Raw genomic sequence first — 23515 nt, forward strand, 5'->3', positions numbered from 1 at the left:
TCTTCATAGACTCCATCTTTTCATCTTTTGTTATGTCCTCAGGTAGAGAAAGAGGCACAGGATCTCTGTGAAGTCTCTTTTATAAAAGCACTAATTCCATTCATGAGGACAGAGTACGTCCCTAAAGCCTCACCACCTGATACTACCACATTGAGGATTAGATTTCAATATATAAATTTCGGAGGGACATATTCAATCTATAGCAAATTCTTTCTCTTCAATTTTTCTTTTCAAATCCTGATTCATGGAGAAAATGCAACCTATGGTAATCTTTTTATTTATGGTTCCCACATTTCAGAATTCCATTACTCTTAAATATAGGCTTCCTGGGATTCTGTTTGATGTGTGAAGTGTTCTGTCACTTTTCATCAGGAAATCCCGTAGAATCACTGGGTCATAGTATCCTTTCCCATCAACCTAATCAGTTGCCTATCTTTTCCCCTTCGGTTTTATTTTCTCTTGGTATGTGGGAATATATTTTCCCTTACATTTTTAGAGGAAAAGTTTGACAATTTATGTTTAATTTCTCCTTTTTAAATTTTTTCATCTCAAGTTCTTCACATAGAGTATTGCTGTATTTCTTCAAGAAGAAAATGGATGCCAAGTTTTCTTTTTCTCTCTAATCTTCATCAGGCTTTTTTTTCTCTCTTTTGAAAGCATTCCTTCATTCTTGTTTTAGATTTCAAACTCAATTATTAATTTATCATGTACTGAATTCTCCTATACTCCTAGTATCCTAATGCCTCTGTTCATTGTTATTAGCAAATTTATTTCTATTATCATTCTTATTTATTCCTATGACTTTCATTCCTATATATGCACGCTCAGGTATGTATTCACATACTCATATAGGTTTACACAGACACTTGCTTGCATGCTCACACCTATATACGTCTGCCTCTTCACTCCCACATAGCATCTATAGTTGCCGTTAGTTGGTGAATAAATTATTGCCAGATCTGGTTAAGTTCCCAGGGAAATCTTTATAACATTAGTTTAGCTTTGTTGGTTAAACTAGATAAATTATATTGTTAAAGGTCTTTTATTTATAAAAGCAGTTTGTTGTGCCAGCTCCCTGTACATATAAGAATGCTATAAACATCAGAGTTTCTATTTCCCCAATTGTGAAAGTTGGTTGTCTACTTTTTTTTTAATTAGAAGGATGCAAGACCTAATTATTTGATACCTGTGGTTTATTTTCATGATATCAGATTGGTTTCAGGAATTCTAGTAGTAGGGCCATCTTTGTGGAGGTATATACATTGTTATCAAGATCTATTAAATATTTTACCTGGCTGTTATAGTACCTGAAGTAGGGATAACAATATACTACTGCTCCATGAGCCTCAGAACATTCTGGCAGAGATTAACAACTAGATTAAGGAAGAGGGGAGGATAATGGAAACTCAGGGGAAAGTGGAACAGAAGAGAACCCCTATATGATCAAAACCTAGAGGCTAAACCAAATAGGTGTATGGGAAGTATATTTCACATCTAGGGTTCTTTCTGGATTCAGTGGTGGGAAGGTACCAATCCAGTGGAACTAGACAAGGTACACCTTTGGGGATGCTGAGAGAAAATAATGTAGCTCTATTAAATACAGATTTAAACTTGACTTCACCCTGGTAGGCTGCAGTCCATGGGGTCACAAAGAGTCAGACATGACTGAGCAACTTAATTTTCTTTCTTTCTTTTGTTCTTTCTTTCTCTCACTTGGATTATTCAACAACTGCCATCTTTATCCTGCTGGTTCCCACCATTTTCTTCCAATGTGGCATGATTATAAATTGTCAGGTGCCGTGTTTTCAGTGTGTAACCATCTTCACTAAAATCTCATTCGCCTCTTTTGATTGTATAATGGTATTAATGAATCACACTTTGCCTTCTTTAGAAGCCATTTAAATTGGATCAATTTTATGATCTCAAACTCTTGCTAGTAATCTCATAATTTCATATTGCTGATTGGGTATCTGATTCCTCCACTATATTGTTATTACTTCAGAGCAAGGACCAGTTCTTATTTATCTTTGTAGTTTCTAGATTGTATAGCAATCTTGTCAGAACAGACACTAAATAAAGATTAATTGCATGCTGTTGATCCTGCTGAACACTAGTGAGAAATTAGCATTGACCCATCATAATGAATAGAAAAGTAAAATTTGGAAAGAATAATGGATTGTTAATGTCACTTTGTAAATGAAAGATTTATTTTTGAGTAACATTTTCTTTTTCTGAACATAGAAGTGAATACACGTGCAATATGGTGGCTCAGCTGCTAAAGAATCTGCCTGCCATGCAGGAGACCTAGGTTAGATCCCTGGATTGGGAAGATCCCCTGGAGAAGGGAATGGCTACTCACTCCAGTATTCTGGCCTGGAGAATACCATGGACTGTATAGCCCATGGGGTCACAAAGAGTCAGACATGACTGAGCAACTTTCACTCACTCACACATGCAATATAGAAATTGATTAACAGAAAAATGTAAAGAATAAAAGTTAAAACATCTATCACTTCTTTACACTATCAAGGTTTCTATTTTCATTTGTAGAGAAAAGCCATTAGGTCTTTTCTAATGGCTGATCTTTTCTAATGGCTTTTCTCTACAACTGGTATTGGTTTTCCCTGCTTTCTTAGTCTCTTTATGCCAGATCTGACCTTTGTTCTTGAGTCATACTATTACACTGATATTTTAGATCTTGACTCATCTGTCTCTACTTAAAACTTAATCCTTATTCTTTGATTATTATTGCAGTTTTGTTTACATTATCTTTGGAATGCAAATTACCAGTTCTCACTTAACTTTGGAAAATTTAGTCTTCCTTTCTTCATCCTGGAAGCCTAAGATCAAATCTATAACCTCAGTAGTTTTTTTACTCAGAAGCATTTACTCCTATTGATGTCTTCTGGCTTTTCCTCTTGTTTTCCATTAGGTTTCTTGATGCTTCTCAATTCTGTGTTTCTATTTTTTTTTTTTTTTTTTTTTTTTTAGTGTTCACAGTTCTTTGATCTTTATCGCAGGTACTTTATGAAAGTTGCCTACTTTAAGGTAACACTTTTTGACCAAATCTGTCTTTGAAGTAATTTTTTTTTAGAGTCAGCATCTCACACATATAAAACTATATGTCCCCTTTTCAGCAATATTTTTCCTTAAGTACATCACTTCACACAAATTGATAATTCTCACAGCAGAAACTGTGCATACACTTTATCTTGCTAAATACCATGTGCATGTATGTGTGCTCAGTCACTCAGTCATGTCCAACTCTGTGCAGCCTTATGTATGGTAGCCCATCAGACTCCTCTGTCCTTGGAATTTTCCAGGCAAGAATACTGGAGTGGGTTGCCGTTTCCTCCAACGGATCTTCCATACCCAGGGATTGAACCCCACATCTCCTATACTGGCAGGCGGATTCTTTACCACTGAGCCACCTGGGATGCCCCACGCACAGTGTGCTTGACTTCTAATAATAACTTAGTTCAGTCCCAGTTATTGCACTCACCTGCTGCTTTGGAAATTATAATTCACATAAAATTGCCATGAGGCAGTGGAATTGAACAGCTCTTTCCTTTTCTTGTTTCCCCAGGTCACAAGAAAGGTATAAATTTGATTTCTTAATGGCTTATCTTTTTTTCCCTTTTGTATCAAAGAACACAGTTTATGAAGTGATATTAACTTCATTTGCAGCCATGAAATCCAATAAAAAGCTGGTTTCAATGGCTTTCATTATAAAATTGTGCCTGAGTTTTAATAATTAGGTTGTTTGATTTGTCTCAGGTGCTTATAACCCTCATATTTGCAGCCAAATCTTATGTTAGAAGTGAAGGTGCTTTCTCTGATATTGAAACTCCAGGCATATATCCCAGAACAGAATTCAAATTGAAGCAAACTGATATATACAAAACTTACTGTGACTTAGTTGAATACTTAGTATTAGTTGAATATCCTAATTTATTTTATTTTTTTAAATTTTATTTTATTTTTAAACTTTACATAATTGTATTAGTTTTGCCAAATATCAAAATGAATCCGCCACAGGTATACATGTGTTCCCCACCCTGAACCCTCCTCCCTCCTCCCTCCCCATACCATCCCTCTGGGTTGTCCCAGTCCACTTGCCCCAAGCATCCAGTATCGTGCATCGAACCTGGACTGGCAATATCCTAATTTAAATGAAACCATAATAAAATGTATACAACATATTGAGATTTGAAATAAGGAAGTGAGTTTTCAAATCCAGCAGAAGATGGTTAGAGACATTCTCATTTTATTCTGGCTCAGGAAGTTATTGCAGAGAAGGCAATGACACCCCACTCCAGTACTGTTGCCTGGAAAATCCCATGGACAGAGGGGCCTGGTATGCTGCAATCCATGGGGTCGCTAGGAGTTGGACATGACTGAGTGACTTCACTTTATTTTTTCACTTGCAAGCATTGGAGAAGGAAATGGCAACCCACTCCAGTGTTCTTGCCTGGAGAATCCCAGGGACAGGGGAGTCTGGTGAGCTGCCATCTATGGGGTCGCACAGAGTCAGACACGACTGAAGTGACTTAGTAGCAGCAGTAGCAGCAGCAGCAGGAAGTTAGAGACCTCCTTGAAACCATTAGTTTTCAAATGTTTTGAAGTTAAGTTATCTTTAGACCTCACCCTCTATGCTCCAGAATCTAGCTCTTATTTTAGATTGAAATAGAGATGATTTTAAAGAATAACAAATTAAAATTTTCTGCTATAATTAGTTTTATTTTTTTTTCAGGGAGCACTCAGAGCTTTACTGAACTCTGTTTGAACCTTTTATTCTGAGTGTTACTTTTGAAAAATTTATTCAAAATGTTTTCTGATCTTAAATGTCATGTTGGATATTGTAGAATTCAATACAGACCAGATAAACAGAAAGCAAATATTTTGAAATATGTCATAAGAATTTGTATTATTTTTAGTCACAAGACAGTCTATAAAGAGATCATGAGTAGATGAGCCAAAAATCCCTCCCCAAAAAGAATAAGATTAAGGTAATCCCAGTGGAATAAGCAAAAATCATAATTTATATTTTAACTTGCTTCTAGAGGCATCTGGCAAGTCCAAGCATTAGCTAGCTAGCTAAAGTCGCTCAGTCATGTCCAACTCTTTGCGACCCCATGGACTGTAGCCCATCAGGTTCCTCCGTCCATGGGATTTTCCAGGCAAGAGTGCTGGAGTGTTCAAGCATTAGGGCTGTTTAATGGTTAGCAGTGAGTGATATGCTTTAGGACAGATATTCTCCTGACCGTTTCTGTTACTTCCCCAGTTGGTGGTTGGTGCAGTGGAGATGCCATTTCTAGTGTTGAACGATATGATCCACAGACTAATGAATGGCGAATGGTGGCTTCAATGAGCAAAAGGCGATGTGGAGTTGGAGTCAGTGTTCTTGATGACCTGTTATATGCAGTAGGAGGCCATGATGGATCCTCTTATCTCAACAGTGTTGAAAGGTAAGGTCAATTTGAATTTTTTTCTCTACTATCCATATTGTTTTGTTTGAGATACTAATTAGAAACTGATGTAACTTGTTGATTTAGTTTTGTGTCTGTGGCACTAGTTGGCAGCCTAAACCACTTACTGTAACAAATAAGTCCTTTATGATCTGACCTCCACTTATTTTTCCAGTCTGTCTTCCTCAGCACACCACTATTTCTTAAACACTCTAGTGCAGACCCACCAAATTGCTTGCAGTTCCTGGACATGCTATCCCCTTTTGTCCTTTTTGCCTATATGTTTGCATGCCGTTCTCCCCTGGAATCTCTCTTAAAGATTCAAGGGTTACTTATTATATAAAGCCTTGTCTGGCACCATGCAGACTAGTTAATTACTCAGTCCTCTGATCTTTCACAAGTATTTTGAATATACTTATACATGTCACATTGGCTATAATTGTTAAAATATCTTCTCCCATATCTATCACAATGCCTGGCACACTGGAAACATACAATAATTGATTTTTTAATAACTTCTAGCTTCTTGTCACCTACCCTTTTTCATTCAGCCATGTTCCTGCTGCTGCTGCTGCTGCTAAGTTGCTTCAGTCGTGTCCAACTCTGTGCAACCCCATAGACGGCAGCCCACCAATACTTATGAAATACATCTATGAAACATTTCAGTGTATCAAGATCTAGAGATACAGATTCTGTAGTTGAAAATAACATGAACGTCAGAAGAATCAGTGCCATAGAAGTTAAAAAAAAACACACACTTAAAAACAAATTGAATTAAATAGGGTGGAAATGATTAAATATTAACTATATCATATGTCACCGCATTTATAAGCCTAGCCACATTTTCTTTGTGTAACACAGACCCTGTCTTGATGTGTTCTCCATAGGTACGACCCCAAAACAAACCAGTGGAGCAGCGATGTGGCTCCCACAAGCACCTGCAGGACAAGTGTAGGTGTGGCTGTGCTTGGCGGCTTTCTCTATGCTGTGGGTGGCCAGGATGGCGTGTCCTGCCTCAACATTGTTGAAAGGTGAATGTTTTAACTCATTTTCAGTTTTTTTTTTTAAAGAATATAGAGGGCTTTTTTAAAGGAATAATTTAGAACACTAGAAATTCACTATCCAGTAGATTTCCCATGAGCTGTGAGGAAAAGGTTTTCAGTTAACCGTATAGTCTAGGAAGATGAAAGATATAACCCAGTTTTTAAACTTATATGTTATATAGGCTGAGCCTAACATTGAAATGTTGGAATCATACTTTAAATTACATTTTATGTATGATATCAAGCATACCACTTCTGAAATCTGTTCTGATTTTTTCCCCCAATATTTAGAATGACTTTCCTCAGAGTTCCTTCAGGAAAATGATTAATTCTTGGTGCAGCATATATCTTATAAGGACTATAAAGTATTTTGTATATAGATTCTCATTAATTCTTGAAGTATACTTAGGGAAATATTAGTGGGCTGCCTTGAGTTACTTTATACTTTTATAGATCAGTGAATTTTGGTGAAATAGATTCTATTCTTAATTTCTTGCTCCCTCATTTTTTTGTCATTCTACCGTAAAGATTAGGTCTTGGAATCTCATGCACTTAATTACTGGCAAGAGCTTACTATGCTTCATCCCCTCTTCTTCTTTTTTTATTTATTTTAGTTGGAGGCTAATTACTTTACAATATTGTAGTGGTTTTTGCCATACATTGACATGAATCTGCCATGGGTGTACATGTGTTCCCCATCCTGAACCCCCCTCCCACTTGCCTCCCCATCCCATCCCTCAGGGTCATCCCAGTGCACCAGCCTTGAGCACCCTGTCTCATGCATCGAACCTGGACTGGCAATCTATTTCACATAAGATAATATACATGTTTCAATACTATTCTCTCAAATCACCCCATCCTCTCCTTCTCCCACAGAGTCCAAAAGTCTGTTCTTTACATCTATGTCTCTTTTGCTGTCTTGCAAATAGGGTCATTGTTACCAACTTTCTAAATTCCATATATATGCATTAGTATACTGTATTGGTGTTTTTCTTTCTGGCTTACTTCACTCTGTATAATAGGCTCCAGTTTCTTCCACCTCATTAGAACTGATTCAAATGTATTCTTTTTAATGGCTGAGTAATATTCCATCGTGTATATGTACCACAGCTTTCTTATCCATTCGTCTGCTGATGGACATCTAGGTTGCTTCCATGTCCTGGCTATTATAAACAGTGCTGTGATGAACATTGGGGTACATGTCTCTTTCAGTTCTGGTTTCCTCGGTGTGTATGCCCAGCAGTGGGATTGCTGGGTCATATGGCAGTTCTATTTCCAGTTTTTTAAGGAGTCACCACACTGTTCTCCATAGTGGCTGTACTAGTTTGCATTCCCACCAACAATGTAAGAGGGTTCCCTTTTCTCCATACCCTCTCCAGCATTTATTGTTTGTAGATTTTTGGATAGCAGCCATTCTGACCAGTGTTAGACTTCATCCTCTCTTCTTAAAAAGAAATGTTTTGAAATAGCATTTACTAATAGTGTTATCATAATTAAGTGGACGAGTTTAACTCTGTCTTAAAGTTACAGGTAACTCTTGAAAGCAATGCCAGTTCCCTTTTATGTTTGTCAGGACACTTACTTCTCCACTTTGAAAACTCTATGCAAGGGGATTCTGGGAAGACAGTTGATTTATAATGTGTTACGTTCAAGTGTACAGCACAGTGAACCTGTTATACATATATATATATCCACTCTTTTTTAGATTCTTTTTCCATATAGGGCATTACAGAGTATTGAGTAGAGTTCCCTGTGCTACACAATAGGTCCTTCAGATCAGATCAGTCGCTCAGTCGTGTCCGACTCTTTGCGACCCCATGAATCACAGCACGCCAGGCCTCCCTGTCCATCACCAACTCCTGGAGTTCACTCAGACTCACGTCCATCGAGTCAGTGATGCCATCCAGCCATCTCATCCTCTGGCATCCCCTTCTCCTCTTGCTCCCAATCCCTCCCAGCATCAGAGTCTTTTCCAATGAGTCAACTCTTCGCATGAGGTGGCCAAAGTACTGGAGTTTCAGCTTTAGCATCATTCCTTCCAAAGAAATCCCAGGGCTGATCTCCTTCAGAATGGACTGGTTGGATCTCCTTGCAGTCCAAGGGACTCTCAAGAGTCTTCTCCAACACCACAGTTCAAAAGCATCAATTCTTTGGCACAGCTTTCTTCACAGTCCAACTCTCACATCCATACATGACCACTGGAAAAACCATAGCCTTGACTAGATGGATCTTTGTTGGCAAAGTAATGTCTCTGCTTTTGAATATGCTATCTAGGTTGGTCATAACTTTCCTTCCAAGGAGCAAGCGTCTTTTAATTTCATGGCTGCAGGTCCATCTGCAGTGATTTTGGAGCCCAGAAATATAAAGTCTGACACTGTTTCCACTGTTTCCCCATCTATTTCCCATGAAGTGATGGGACCGGATGCCATGATCTTCATTTTCTGAATGTTGAGCTTTAAGCCAACTTTTTCACTCTCCACTTTCACCTTCATCAAGAGGCTCTTGAGTTCCTCTTCACTTTCTGCTATAAGGCTGGTGTCATCTGCATATCTGAGGTTATTGATATTTCTCCCGGCAATCTTGATTCCAGCTTGTGTTTCTTCCAGTCCAGCATTTCTCATGATGTACTCTGCATATAAGTTAAATAAGCAGGGTGACAATATACAGCCTTGACGTACTCCTTTTCCTATTTGGAACCAGTCTGTTGTTCCATGTCCAGTTCTAACTGTTGCTTCCTGACCTGCATACAGATTTCTCAAGAGGCAGATCAGGTGGTCAAGTATTCCCATCTCTTTCAGAATTTTCCACAGTTGATTGTGATCCACACAGTCAAAGGCTTTGGCATAGTCAAGAAAGCAGAAATAGATGTTTTTCTGGAACTCTCTTGCTTTTTCCATTATCCAGCAGATGTTGGCAATTTGATCTCTGGTTCCTCATTAATTATCTATTTTATATATAATAGTCTGTATATGTCAATCCAATCTTCCAGTTTATCCCTCCCCTGCCCTTACCCCCTGGTTATCATAAGTTCATTTTCTGTATCTGTAACTCTGTTTATGTTTTGTAGATAAGTTCATTTGTAGCCCTTTTTTTAGATTCCACATATAGACAATATCATATGAAGTTTGTCTGTTTCTGACTTCTCTCAGTATGACAATCTCTAGGTCCATCCATGTTGCTGCAAATGGCATTATTCATTCTTTTTTATGTCTGAGTAATATTCCTTTGTTGGAGAAGGCAATGGCACCCCACTCCAGTACTCTTGCCTGGAAAATCCCATGGATTGAGGAGTCTGGAAGGCTGCAGTCCATGGGGTTACTCAGGGTCAGACATGACTGAGCGACTTCACTTTCACTTTTCACTTTTATGCATTGGAGAAGGAAATGGCAACCCACTCCAGTATTCTTGCCTGGAGAATCCCAGGGACAGGGAAGCCTGGTGGGCTGCCGTCTATGGGGTCACACAGAGTCGGACACGACTAAAGTGACTTAGCAAGCAAGCAAGCAATATTCCTTTGTATATATGTACCACATCTTCTTTATCCATTCCTACTGATGGACATTTAGGTTGCTTCCTTGCCCTGGCTATTGTAAAGTAGTGCTGCAGTGAACACTGGGGTGAATGTAAGTTTTTGAATTATGATTTTCTCTGGATATATTCCCAGGAGGGGGATTGCTGGATCATAAGGAAGCTCTGTTTTTAGTTATCTGAGGAACCTCCATGTTATTCTCCATAGTGGCCATACCAGTTTACATTCCACCCAACAGTATTGGAGGGTTCCCTTTCCTCCACATCCTCTCCAGCATTTATTGTAGATTTTTTTGATCATGTCCATTCTGACTGGTGTGAGGTGGTACTTCATTGTACTTTTGATTTGCACGTCTCTAATAATTACAGATATTATCATGTGCTTTTTAACCATCTGTATGTCTTCTTTGGAGCAATGTCTGTTTAGATCTTCTGCCCATTTTTTGATTGAGTTGTTGTTTTGTTTTTTTTTAATTGAGCTGCAGGGAGCTGTTTGTATATTTTGGAGATTAATCCCTTGTCAGTTGCTTCATTTTCAAATATTTTCCCCCATTCTAAGAGTTGTCTTTTCATTTTGTTTATGGTTTCCTTTGCTGTACAAAAGCTTTTGAGTTTGTTTAGGTCTCATTTGTTGATTTTTGTTTTTATTTTCATTACTCTAGGAGGTGGATCAAAAAAGACCTTGCTGCAATTTATATCAGAGAGTGTTCTGCCTATATGTTTTCCTACAAGAGTTTTATAGTATCTGGTTTTACATTTCGGTCTTTAATCCATTTTATTTTGGGGTATGGTGTTAGGTTGTGTTCAAATTTCCTTCTTTTACATGTAGCTGTTCAAGTTTTCTCAGTACCACTTACTGAAGAGACTTCCTTGTGAAGCCCTTCCTAAATTCCTGATTCATGGAAACATATGGTTAGTGTGGAAAGTCACTGAGTTTGGGGTGGTTTGTTACACAGTGGTAGATAATTGGAGCACTGGTACTGTTATCTCAGGAACTCTGGAACTGCTTCTCAGAGCTGTGACTAAAACTTCCAACAAGGCTTAGCTTTGGAAGTACCAGAAAAAGCTGCTGCTGCTGCTGCTGCTGCTTCAGTCGTGTCCGACTCTGTGCAACCCCACAGACGGCAGCCCACCAGGTTCCCCCATATCTGGGATTCTCCAGGCAAGAACACTGGAGTGGGTTGCCATTTCCTTCTCCAGTGCATGAAAGTGAGAAGTGAAAGTGAAGTAGCTCAGTCGTGTCTGACTCAGTGTGTGACCCTGTGGACTGTAGCCCACCAGGCTCCTCCATCCATGGGATTTTCCAGGCAAGAGTACTAGAGTGGGGTGCCATTGCCTTCTCTGAGAAAAAGTCTAGAAGCTGAAATTAACTGTGACAGCCAGAGTGAAGGGCCATTGCTGAGACAATATCGACAGGGTTGGCAAACAAACGGAAAGTGTCTAGTCTTTCCTTTTGGCAAAATCTAGTAGAGAGCCACCTTAGCAAAGGACAAATGTAGTTTTCAGATTTCTAGCCACAGCATCATAAGTCAGAATACTAATAACAATAGAAAATATGTTAGATAATCACTATACACTGAACCGTAGCAAATCTATATATCTAACATATCTTTAGCATGGTTTCATACCTTATGGAAACAGCTTCACTTAACAAAAACATGCGTGCAGTCTTTGGTTTCTCTTACTGCAGGTATGATCCAAAGGAGAACAAGTGGACTCGGGTGGCTTCTATGAGTACCAGAAGACTAGGCGTAGCTGTGGCTGTGTTAGGAGGGTTCTTATATGCTGTAGGTGGCTCTGATGGGACATCTCCACTCAACACAGGTTAGTCCCTTCCAAAGTCAGTCTGGTTCCCCCAAATCAACACATCTTTCTTAGGAGAGTCCCCTCACAAAAAGTATAAGACGTCCATGTTATCCTATAATTTATTAAGAAAATTATTTTTCCACTAGGAGAGTGCAACTCATAGCTGTTCATCAGGTCTTCTGCAGCCATAGTCTACTGGTGTATTTCCTAAGTATTTCTTTCTCCCTTAGTTTCACAAGTTACTGGGAATTTATAGCATTTATATAATGCTATATAAATTAACATTATATAAAAGCTAGAGAGAGAAACTTATTACTATAAACCATTTTATAGCTATCCTCTCATTTAAACATACAAAGAGATGCCACAAGTCACCTAGCTTAGAACTAGGTACTTTGACTCCAACACATGTCCTTTCCACCAACCATACCTAAAAGAAATCAGTCCCTGATGAGAGTATAGTGGTATTGTCCAAAGGTAGATGAGTCTTTCTCAAAAGCAAAAATCAGACTGCTTATTGGAAAAAAAACAAACAAACATGTTATCAAAAAGCAGAGTAGCTATGAAGAAAACTAGAGGTGGGAGGAAATGATTGAACAGTCACTTACTGGTTTTTCTTTTCCCTGCAGTGGAGCGTTATAATCCTCAGGAAAACAGATGGCACACCATAGCCCCTATGGGGACCCGGAGGAAACACCTAGGCTGTGCAGTGTATCAGGATATGATCTATGCCGTAGGAGGCAGAGATGACACTACAGAGCTTAGCAGTGCTGAGAGATACAACCCCAGAACTAACCAGTGGTCTCCGGTGGTGGCTATGACATCCCGCCGTAGTGGAGTAAGTGCCTGGCTACTGGAAACTGAAAAGCAAGCACCAAAAGAGGGAGGGCTGTGCAGAAGAAGTCTGATCTGTAAAATATAATACAAGGGGCACAGAGGGGGTGCACTCTGGACGCAGAACAACCCCTATTACTTTTGTACTGGAAAAAAAATGTTAATTTCTTTTGATTACTGTTATCCCAAGAAGATACGTAACTTATATCCAATCATATCTTTACTTAGAGAATTCCTTTTTATGACTTATTTTTATTGAAGTATAGTTGATTTACATTGTTTATTTCTGCCGTATAGCAAAGTGTATAGTTATATTCTTAATACTCTTTTCCATTATGGTTTATCCCAGACTACTGAATATAGTTCCCTGTGCTATACAGTAGGACCTTGTGGTTTATCCATTCTATATGTAATAATTTGCATCTTATGTTTTATCTTATAATCAGTTGCTTCTTTGAAAGCCATCTCCCTGTCTGTCTACTACGTTTCCTAATTTTACTCATGTTCATTGATATCTATCAGATATATGGGTTCATCTATACCTAATGAAGGTAAATATTCCTACCTAATGTTTCTAGGTGATATTCTAAGTAGTTGACATACCAATGAAATGTTTAGGCAAAAACACATCTGGCCCCACCCCCAGTCTACACAGACTGGTTTGAGTCCATCCCATCTATAGTATAGATGACCTGTGTCGTGGTCTAGACCATGAACCATGACCTGTAACTACAAGAAACTTCCAGAGTGAAGTGTAGAAGTTATCCATTCTAGGAGATTTAACCAATAAACCATTGATCCCAACAGGAGCTCATCAATGCAGGATTAACAGGTGGGATAACCCAGCTTTAGCTAACAATTTCATAATCTGATAAAAGGGAGTGAATTCTGGTTTGCAAAGATCCAAGAACACCACCAGTGGGCATCAGCTAGTCAAAGCATTCACATGCCTGTGGCTCTTTATTAGTGTCAACAGCAGCTTCTTTGTCATGTTCCTATTGTTTTCACTGCTACATTGTGTTGATTATATATCCACTCATTTAGCCAATACTTATCAAGTACTTCCCTGGTGCCTCAGACGGTAAAGCGTCTGCCTACAATGCGGGAGGCCCAGGTTCTAATCCCTGGGTTGGGAAGATCTCCTGGAGAAGGAAATGGCAACCCACTCTAGTATTCTGGCGTGGAAAATCCCATGGACAGAGGAGCCTGGTATACTACAGTCCATGCGGTCACAAAGAGTTAGACATGACTGAGCGACTTCACTTTTCTTTATCAAGTGCTTACTATGTGCTGGAAAAGGTCAATTTTCATTCCATCCCAAAGAAAGGCAGTGCCAAAGAATGTTCAAACTACTGCACAATTAATTGCACTCATCTCACACACTAGTAAAGTAGTTCAGAATTCTCCAAGCTAGGTTTCAACAGTACATGAACCGTGAACTTCCAGAAGTTCAAGCTGGATTTAGAAAAAGCAGAGGAACCAGAGATCAAATAGCAAGGATCTGTTGGATCATAGAAAGAGCAAGAGAATTCCAGAAAAGCATCTACTTCTGCTTCATTGACTGTGTGATCACAACAAACTGTGGAAAATTCTTCAAGAGATGAGAGTACCAGACCACTTTATCTGCCTCCTGTGAAACCTGTATGCAGGTCAAGAAGCAATAGTTAGAACCGGACATGGAACAGACTGGTTCAAACTTGGGAAAGGAGTACGTCAAGGCTGTGTATTGTCACCCTACTTATTTAACTTACATGCAGAGTACATCATTCAAAATGCCGGGCTGGATGATGTACAAGCTGGAATCAAGATTTCCAGAAGAAATATCAATAACCTGAATTATGCAGATGACATCACCCTTATGGCAGAAAGCAAAGAGGAACTTAAGAGCTTCTTGAAGAAGGTGAAAGAGGAGAGTGAAAAAGCTGGCTTAAAACTCAACATTCAAAAAATGAAGATCATGGCATCCAGTCTCATCACTTCATGGCGGATAGATGGGGAAACAATGGAAACAATGACAGACTTTATCTTCTTGGGCTCCAGATGGTGACTGCAGCCATGAAATTAAAAGTTGCTTGCTCCTTGGAAGAAAAGCTATGACCAACCTAGACAGCATATTAAAAAGCAGAGACATTACTTTGCCGACAAAGGTCCATCTAGTCAAAGCTATGGTTTTTTCAGTAGTCATGTATGGATGTGAGAGTTAGACCATAAAGAAAGCTGAGCACTGGAAAATTAATCCTTTTGAACTGTGGCATTGGAGAAGACTCTTGAGAATCCCTTGGACTGCAAGGAGATCAAACCAGTTAATCCTAAAGGAAATCAATCTAAATATTCATTGGAAGGACTGATGCTGAAATTGAAGCTCCAATACTTTGGCTACCTGATGTGAAGAGCTGACCCTGATGCTGGGAAAGATTGAAGGCTGGAGGAGAAGGGGACGACAGAGGATGAGATGGTTGGATGGCATCACTGACTCGATGGATGTGAGTTTGAGCAAACTCTAGGAGTTGGTGATGGACAGGGAAGCCTGGCATACTGCAGTCCACGGGATCACAAAGAGTCCGATACAGTTCAGTGACTGAACTGATGTTCAGTATAACTTGATTCCTATCCTCAAAGAGTTCCCAATTTAGTAAAGGAAATTAAAGTGTTTACAGCTAACTAAGGTTTCCCTGGTGGCTCAGTGGTAAAGAATCTGTCTGCAACGCAGGAGACATAGGTTTGATCCCTGGGTTGGGAAGATCCCCTGGGTAAAGAAATGGCAACCCACTCCAGTATTCTTGGCTGGGAAATCCCAAGGAGAGAAGAGCCTGGAGGGCCACAGTCCATTAGGTCACAAAAGAGTCAGACACAACTTACTGACTAAACAACACAGAAGACAAATCCTCTACTAGCGGCCTGTGCGTTATAGGAGAACATGGGAGAGTATGCTTAACACTTTTGGAACAGTGAAGAGATTTACCGGAGTAAGTTACACGTAAAGTACCATGAAAGAAGAGTAAGACTTTCTAGAAAGAGGGAAAGAAAATATCAGGGAACAAAACATGCAAAAGTATGGAGGCATTTAAAAAGTATGTTATTTTCTGGGACTAGCAACTAATCTGATATTAATGCAACATAGATTACATTAGAAAGTGAGGTTAAAAGGAAGGAAAGTATCGATTTCTGAAGGTCCTGATATAATAAGGACTTTAAATTTATCTTTTAAAAGAGAATTTTATTGACAACTTAGGTAGTGGATCAGAACAGGCAAATACTAAAAGAACTGAGAGCAGTTTGAAGGTTCTTGCTCACTCCCAGTGAATGTTTTACCTAACATTCAAGAAATAAATGTTTTCAACTCTGTGTAAATATTCTAGTTGGGATATAATTTTATAGTTCTCATAATTAAATAACTTTTGTGATTACTTTTTTCCTTCTGTGTTCAAGTAAACCAGAATGTAAGGCCATAAAGACTTATCTGTTATTAAAGAGATTTATCTAGAAACCAGTCTAAATTTCGTAGTGATTGTCTAGCTTCTGCAGCAGCCACCATGTTTTGGTCCCATAGGTTGGCCTGGCAGTAGTGAATGGACAGCTTATGGCTGTGGGAGGCTTTGATGGCACAACGTACTTGAAGACAATTGAAGTTTTTGATCCCGATGCCAATACATGGAGGTAACTTTTAAGCTATGTTCAAATCACCTCACTGCTGACCTGAAATTCATGGGCTTGAGATAATAGTCTATGACCATCAAAATCAGGATGGTCAGTACATTGAATTACCTCTGGCAATATGTTGAAAAGGACTCAAAGTTACCCACATCCGATGGCTTATTTTGACCTCATTGCTGTAAAGGGGCTGATATCATACAAAATCCCTCTCTTTGGTAACTGTTCAGTTTTAAAATTAGAGATAGCAAAGACCGAAAAAAACAATCTCCTTGCTAGCCACACCGTGTTCAGCTCAGGAAACTAAGGCACTGAGAAACAAAATGACCTGCCTAAGCAAGTTAGTGAGCATTAGAATTAGAACCTGGACTTTTGTCTCCCAATCTGTCATTGCAGTTTTTATGCCCAGGAAAAACAAATCGCAGTTACTCTTTAAAAAATGTTTCATTTTAAAACTGATATTTTTCCTTGAGTTTTAAAAATACTTAAATATGTTATTATTCTATTTTAAAGTCTGGCAAATTTTAAGTCACTTTTAGAGAAGAGGCTACATCTTAGGAGAGTTTAACTAAGCTAAACTGTATTTATAGGTCTGACTTGACTTTGCTTTTAAATCGTCAGTTGTCTTAACAAATCCTTCCCAACTAATTAAGTAGTTCTTACAAATTCACATCATCAGGTAACTCTTGAATTGATTTTAAATATTCAAAAATGTTTACAAATTTAGCAAAATTCTCTTAAACCTTTCAACTTAAAATCTGAAGTCAATCTTTGTTCAGTCATGCAGTTTTTCTTCATTCACAAAGCTAATCTGATAGATGCTTTAATATTCCAAAGTCTCTTAAAACACTACAAGATCTTAAAAGGTCTAATATATAGTTAATTCTCAAATTTAATATAAAACATTAGGAGTATGGGTTTGAGGTACTTTATACTAATATCTATTCTACATACTAGCTTTTCTAAGAAAATAGTTTGACCTCTGAAGCATTTGCAGGTTTCTTTCTCAGTAAGACGGACTTACTTGCCTAAACAAGTCTGTGTAACCATCTCAGCAGTTGAGATTGCACATTAACCACAGATAACAGTCTGGACATGAGATCTGAGGCAGCTCTGAAAGACTTTTTCATGACCATGCAAAATAAGCTGACGTCCTCTATAGTCACTATTCCAGAAGGGACAGTCTTGGAAGTCCATTCCTGCTGCATTCTAAGTATTTCTAATTGAGAACCTGTAACTACCCACCCAGGTTTTTGCCATTAGTTTATAAGATTTAACTCATAGGTTTACTGGGTTCTTTCATCCCTGGGAAAACCACTTTGACAGATACCTGAATGACATTCTTTGGATTCTGCATCTCTCTCATGCTCTGCAAGGCTCAGTGGTCACAATACTAAAGTCAGACTTATAACATTGTCGCACTCTTTGCTTCTACCTCCCATTTTCACAACCTCCTTCATAAAGTAAAGGTTTACTGAGTGTTCTAGACCCTAGGGATACAAAGGTGAACAAAACAGTAAGCATAATTTGGGAAGACAGCCAAATTTATTTCTCACTTTCTGACCATGATCCTATGTAAGGACTTGTTTCTCAGCAACTATTACTAATATATGTTTGTAGTATTTGACCAAGTGATATTCATGAAATTCTTAAGGACCAACTGTTGAGGGATTATAAAGTTTTCTTTATAATCATATCCAGTTTTGTTCCATAAAGCTTTGACAAGACTTCTAAGAGTCCATACAGAACAAAAGGATAAAAATAACTAACCAAAGGTTAGGCAAAAGGAAAATGTAGGTGGGGAAATATTATAGCCAGGGTCAAAATTAGCCACAAAAATGTAGAATATGTGATACTGCATAATTGTTATTCAGTCTAGATGTAGAGTTATAAAGTTATAAGGCAAAAAGTGTATATGGCACTTCTCTTAAAATAGTATTCTGTAAGTCAGAGGATTTAGTTGGTGTCTCAAATAATTCTGCTGCTTTCCAGTGCTCAGTTCCAGCTCTTAATCTTTGGAAGAGATGTACAAAGCTAAAAATATTAGTTGTGATAGACAAAGAAATGTTTTATTAACATTTATGTTATGGAAGAAACAATGCTTTTTTCAATTGGAAATCTGATGGTGTTTCTTTTTTTTTTTTTTTCTGATTGTGTTTCTTTCTTTGCAGGTTGTACGGTGGGATGAATTACCGTCGGCTTGGGGGTGGTGTAGGAGTTATAAAAATGACACATTGTGAATCCCATATATGGTGAACACACAGAAGACGGTCATGTATATCTTCCTCTGTATTCTGGAGCGCTTTGACTTTGGAGCTTTGTACAGCTCTAGAAAACACTAAACAAATCTTATTCTTTGCCGGTGCCTCAACATGTGGAAATGCAAATACAGTGAAAGTACTTCACCTGCAAGATGCCACCTTTGCACAATAATTTTTGGTTCTGTGCAGGAAAATATTTATTTTCGGTTTTAATTTATCATGGGACTTTTGTTGTTGGGGGGTGGTTTTTTGTTTCTGTTTTTGGATTTAGCCTTCCTCCCATCAAAAGAAAAAAAAGACAAAAAAAAAAATTTCAAGCAGTAAAACCTTATTTTTAAGATATTAAGTTTGAAACCACCAATAAGGGAAGAGGGCTATATGTGATCTAGTTGTCAGTTCTGAGCACTCCATCCACAAGACTCTTTACTACTTACAGAGACATACCAATGACAAAGATAGGAATACAAAGTGTATTAGTTAGCCATCATTCTTGCACTAAGCACCAGAAGACTTGAAAAATCTAAAAAACAAACATCTCATTTAACTAGGATAATTCAAAAGGAATATTAAATCGATAAAACCAGGACTCACATGCCAAAGTTCTCATCAGTGGAAGCTCACATCTTGTTTCCTTCCATATAAAACTTGTTTGCCGCTATATTTAAAGTCTTTTTTTCAAATATTTTCATTGAGTTTCTGCTAGATCTAGAGCTCTGCTCAGTGCCTCTACAAAACAGTGCACAATTCTTATACTGTCTTGAGAATCCCCCGGTAGAATCACGTGCAACTCTGCAAGAGTTTTTGCTCAAAAACATTACTGACTGAAGCAACTTTCCTTTCTATTTCTTATTGCTACTAAGGACCAGCAGGGAGAAATGTCCTCTCCCCAGCAGTGAATACTGTTATGCAATTTACACTTGATGCTCAGGCCTGCTGAAGCTGAGGCTTACCTGTAATCATAGCCTTCAAGGGGATGAATTCTTCAGTTCGTCTAATAGTACGCTAACGAGTGTAAAGTCACTTGAGGCATTTTATTAACAAAATCTTCGTTCTTTTATAAAAACTATATATCATTATCCTCATACTATACAGCCACTGTTACTACTACTCTCAAATTGCACTTTCTGGTAAAAAGCTAACATTTTTAAGGAAAAAAAGATACATATTACAGTGCTTTAAGTTTTTTTGTTATTGTGTTCATAGATCAGTTTTTTTCAATGTATTTTACAGGAAAATCTTTGAATAAGACTTTAACCACAACCAAAAGGAATAATCTTTTCTCCCTCCCCTCACTACAGAAATGTTTGGCAACATTTGTGTTTACATTTAAAGATCATTTGCACCTTTACAAGGAAAAATATAAGTATTTGGTAAATAATTGTTTACATGTATCATTTATGCTTTTTTCTAGCATGTATAACTTTTTAAAATAAAGGTAGTACTTACCATAAAAATTTCTGGTTAATGCTTTTTTAATGCCTGTATCTTTACTAGTTAATTTAGGTTTTTCTGTTTCTATATCATTTATATTTTCTATATGTAAAGTTATAAGTACTTTCAACCTGAAGGAATAAAGGGATTGATAGCTAGAATTATTAATTTTTATTATATATTTTATCAATAACCTCACATATGCAGATGACACCACCCTTATGGCAGAAAGTGAAGAGGAACTAAAAAGCCTCTTGATGAAAGTGAAAGACGAGAGTGAAAAAGTTGGCTTAAAGCTCAACGTTCAGAAAACTAAGATCATGGCATCTGGTCCCATCACTTAATGGCAAATAGATGGGGAAACAGTGGAAACAGTGTCAGACTTTGTTTTGGGGGGCTCCAAAATCACTGCCGATGGTGATTGCAGCCATGAAATTAAAAGACGCTTACTCCTTGGAAGGAAAGTTATGACCAACCTAGATAGCATATTCAAAAGCAGAGACATTACTTTGCCAACAAAGGTTCGTCTAGTCAAGGCTATGGTTTTTCCAGTGGTCATGTATGGATGTGAGAGTTGGACTGTGAAGAAAGCTGAGTGCCAAAGAATTGATGCTTTTGAACTGTGGTGTTGGAGAAGACTCTTGAGAGTCCCTTGGACTGCAAGGAGATCCAACCAGTCCATTCTAAAGGAAACCAGTCCTGGGTGTTCATTGAAAGGACTGATGCTGAGGCTGAAACTCCAATACTTTGGCCACCTCATGCGAAGAGTTGACTCACTGGAAAAGACCCTGATGCTGGGAGGGGTTGGGGGCAGAAGGGGACAACAGAGGATGAGATGGCTGGATGGCATCACCGACTCAATGGACATGAGTTTGGGTGAATTCCAGGAGTTGGTGATGGACAGGGAGGTCTGGTGTGCTGCAATTCATGGGGTCACAGAGTCAGACATGACTGAGCAACTGAACTGAACTGAACTGATTATCTATTTTATATAATAGCTATGTATTACCTAACCTCTAAACTCATTCTCTGAACTTAAAAATCGTTCAGTTTTGAGCTACACATTCTTTTAATAATCATCTGGTCCAAGCCGATTTATTTCTCTGATTTAAGACTGAAAACCAAGGAAATCCTACCTACAAGTAAATAGTCAATGATAGACCAACATTTAAAATCAGTTCCCCAAACTCCTACTCCATGTCTCTTTCTGTGCCACACAGCCACTGCTGGACCCGAAACATGGTCTGGAATTAAATATAATAATAGACCTAAAATTAATTCTAGTATGCAACATTGAAAAAGTATAAAAACTTGTATGAGATCCTTATGGTACTGCATCATTAATAGTCAGTCTTCAAGACAAAAATCACATTTCCTAAGACTGTTTCATATATTTGAAGGAAAGAAGAGGAATGATAACAGGAACAAAATTCTAAGAATTAGACTGTCCGTAAGCAGGGAAGTCCCCGGTAAGAGCAATTCACATGGCAGTAATTCATGAGTAGAGACCCATGAATGAACACCCAGAGTGTTTGTTGGAGCCTAAAGGGTTTTTTCTTCCTTCCTGAAGGTGCTACAGTTTTATTAAGTGAAATGTATGTATTTTACAGAAGACATTGGTATAAAATAGAATATTTGCATAGTGATTTCTATCACTTCATGGCAAATAGATGGGGAAACAGTGGAAACAATGGCTGACTTTGTTTTGGGGGGCTCCAAAATCACTGCAGATGGTGATTGCAGCAATGAAATGAAAAGACACTCCTTGGAAGGAAAGTCATGACCAACCTAGACAGCGTGTTAAAAAGCAGAGACATTACTTTGTCAACAAAGGTCCGTCTAGTCAAGGCTATGGTTTTTCCAGTAGTCATGTATGGATGTGAGAGTTGGACTATAAAGAAGGCTGAGCGCCAAAGAATTGATGCTTTTGAACTGTGGTGTTGAACTTGAGAGCCCTTGGACTGTAAGGAGATCCAACCAGTCCATCCTAAAGGAGATCAGTTCTGGGTTTTCACTGGATGGACTGATGTTGAAGCTTAAACTCCAATACTTTGGCCACCTGATGCAAAGAGCTGACTCATTTGAAAAGACCCTGATGATGGGAAAGATTGAGGGGAGGAAAAGGGGACAACAGAGGATGAGATGGTTAGATGGCATCACCGACTCAATGGACATGGGTTTGGGTAGACTCCAGCAGCTGGTGGTAGACAGGGAGGCCTGGCATACTGCGGTTCATGGGGTCGCAGAGTCAGACAAGACTGAGCGACTGAACTGAACTGAACTTCACAACTCTATACCGTAAACTTGGAATTGGGTTGGTGGTTAACTTCATAAGTAAAATGACATGGTAGAAGCTGAACCTCAAATGCACATTTCCTGATTCCAAATACATTCTTCTTTATTCTATGCTCCACATTTCCCATAACTGATGTCACTGTTCCCGTTTTGTTCTCCAATATCTTACCTGCAAATATCTACACTGCAGAGACTAGTTCTTAAGTATGAAGTAGAAAAGGTCCTTCCTGAACAATATTTAGGTGAAAGTAAGGAAAAAGCATTTTAAATTTTATATTAATTTAGGAAGCAGATGGAGGGGATGGGATAAGGAAAGAAATACAGGAGAGAAGAGAAGATGGAAGAAGCAAAAATAGCCTGCTGCTGCTAAGTCACTTCAGTCGTGTCCGACTCTGTGCGACCCCATAGACGGCAGCCCACCAGGCTCCTCTGTCCCTGGGATTCTCCAGGCAAGAACACTGGAGTGGGTTGCCATTTTAGTAAGCCCAAATATCACTGGCTGGTTGTCTTAAGTAGTTTATGACATTAGCTCTGTATATTGCTCTGAAGTCTCTGTACTGGGAGTGATTCATAAGAAATGACAAAACTTCAACTTTAGTTGCCTCAAGGGTCCTTAACAATAGTAATCTTTAAGTTATTTAGTCATTTTGGGTTAGGAACTTACATTCTTATAAATGTAGAAGATGGATGGTATTAAAAAAAATGAAACTGTCACTCAGTCATGTCTGACTCTTGGAAACCCCATGGACTGCAGCCCACCAGACTCCTCTCTGTCCATGGGATTCTCAAGGCAATAATACTGGAGAGGGTTGCCCTTTCCTTCTCCAGGGGATCATCCTGACCCAGGGATCAAACCTGGGTCTCCTGCATTTTAGGTGGATTCTTTACCATTTGAGTATTATAACAACATCAAATATTCAGTGTACCAATAACTGTCAGTAACCTATTTATATCCTAGAAAGTTAGAATATTTACTAAAGGTACTCCAAACTCCTAGGAAAAGAGGACAGATATCTCTGGTGTGAATTTAGATCAACGTACATTTGGACTCCTACTAAAGAGGTACAGTCCTTGCCTTCAAAAAGCTTAGCTTCACACTTTTGAGTTTCGTTAGTGGTTCTCAAAGTGAACCCTGAAGTCCTCAGGATTCTTTCAGAATATCCATAGGTCAAAGCTTTTTCTTTAGTAATTCTAGGAA

General features: G+C 38.5%; 1 protein-coding gene across 9 annotated transcripts in view; it reads left to right on the plus strand.

Annotated features, from left to right (window-relative positions):
- KLHL20 (kelch like family member 20) overlaps positions 1-20045 on the plus strand; it is a 68967-nt gene extending 48922 nt beyond the window's left edge. For all 9 annotated transcript variants that reach the window (XM_055582686.1, XM_055582681.1, XM_055582680.1 and 6 more), the window contains 6 exons: positions 5285-5468; positions 6356-6499; positions 11730-11863; positions 12475-12683; positions 16230-16336; positions 18502-20045. In XM_055582686.1, the coding sequence (XP_055438661.1) occupies positions 5285-5468; positions 6356-6499; positions 11730-11863; positions 12475-12683; positions 16230-16336; positions 18502-18586 (863 nt within the window). In that variant the 3' untranslated portion in view covers positions 18587-20045. The remainder of the gene's footprint in view (positions 1-5284; positions 5469-6355; positions 6500-11729; positions 11864-12474; positions 12684-16229; positions 16337-18501) is intronic.
- The last annotated feature ends 3470 nt before the right edge of the window (positions 20046-23515 follow it).

Source organism: Bubalus kerabau, chromosome 5 (assembly GCF_029407905.1).
Source record: "Bubalus kerabau isolate K-KA32 ecotype Philippines breed swamp buffalo chromosome 5, PCC_UOA_SB_1v2, whole genome shotgun sequence".
In the NCBI taxonomy this organism is placed as follows: domain Eukaryota; kingdom Metazoa; phylum Chordata; class Mammalia; order Artiodactyla; family Bovidae; genus Bubalus; species Bubalus kerabau.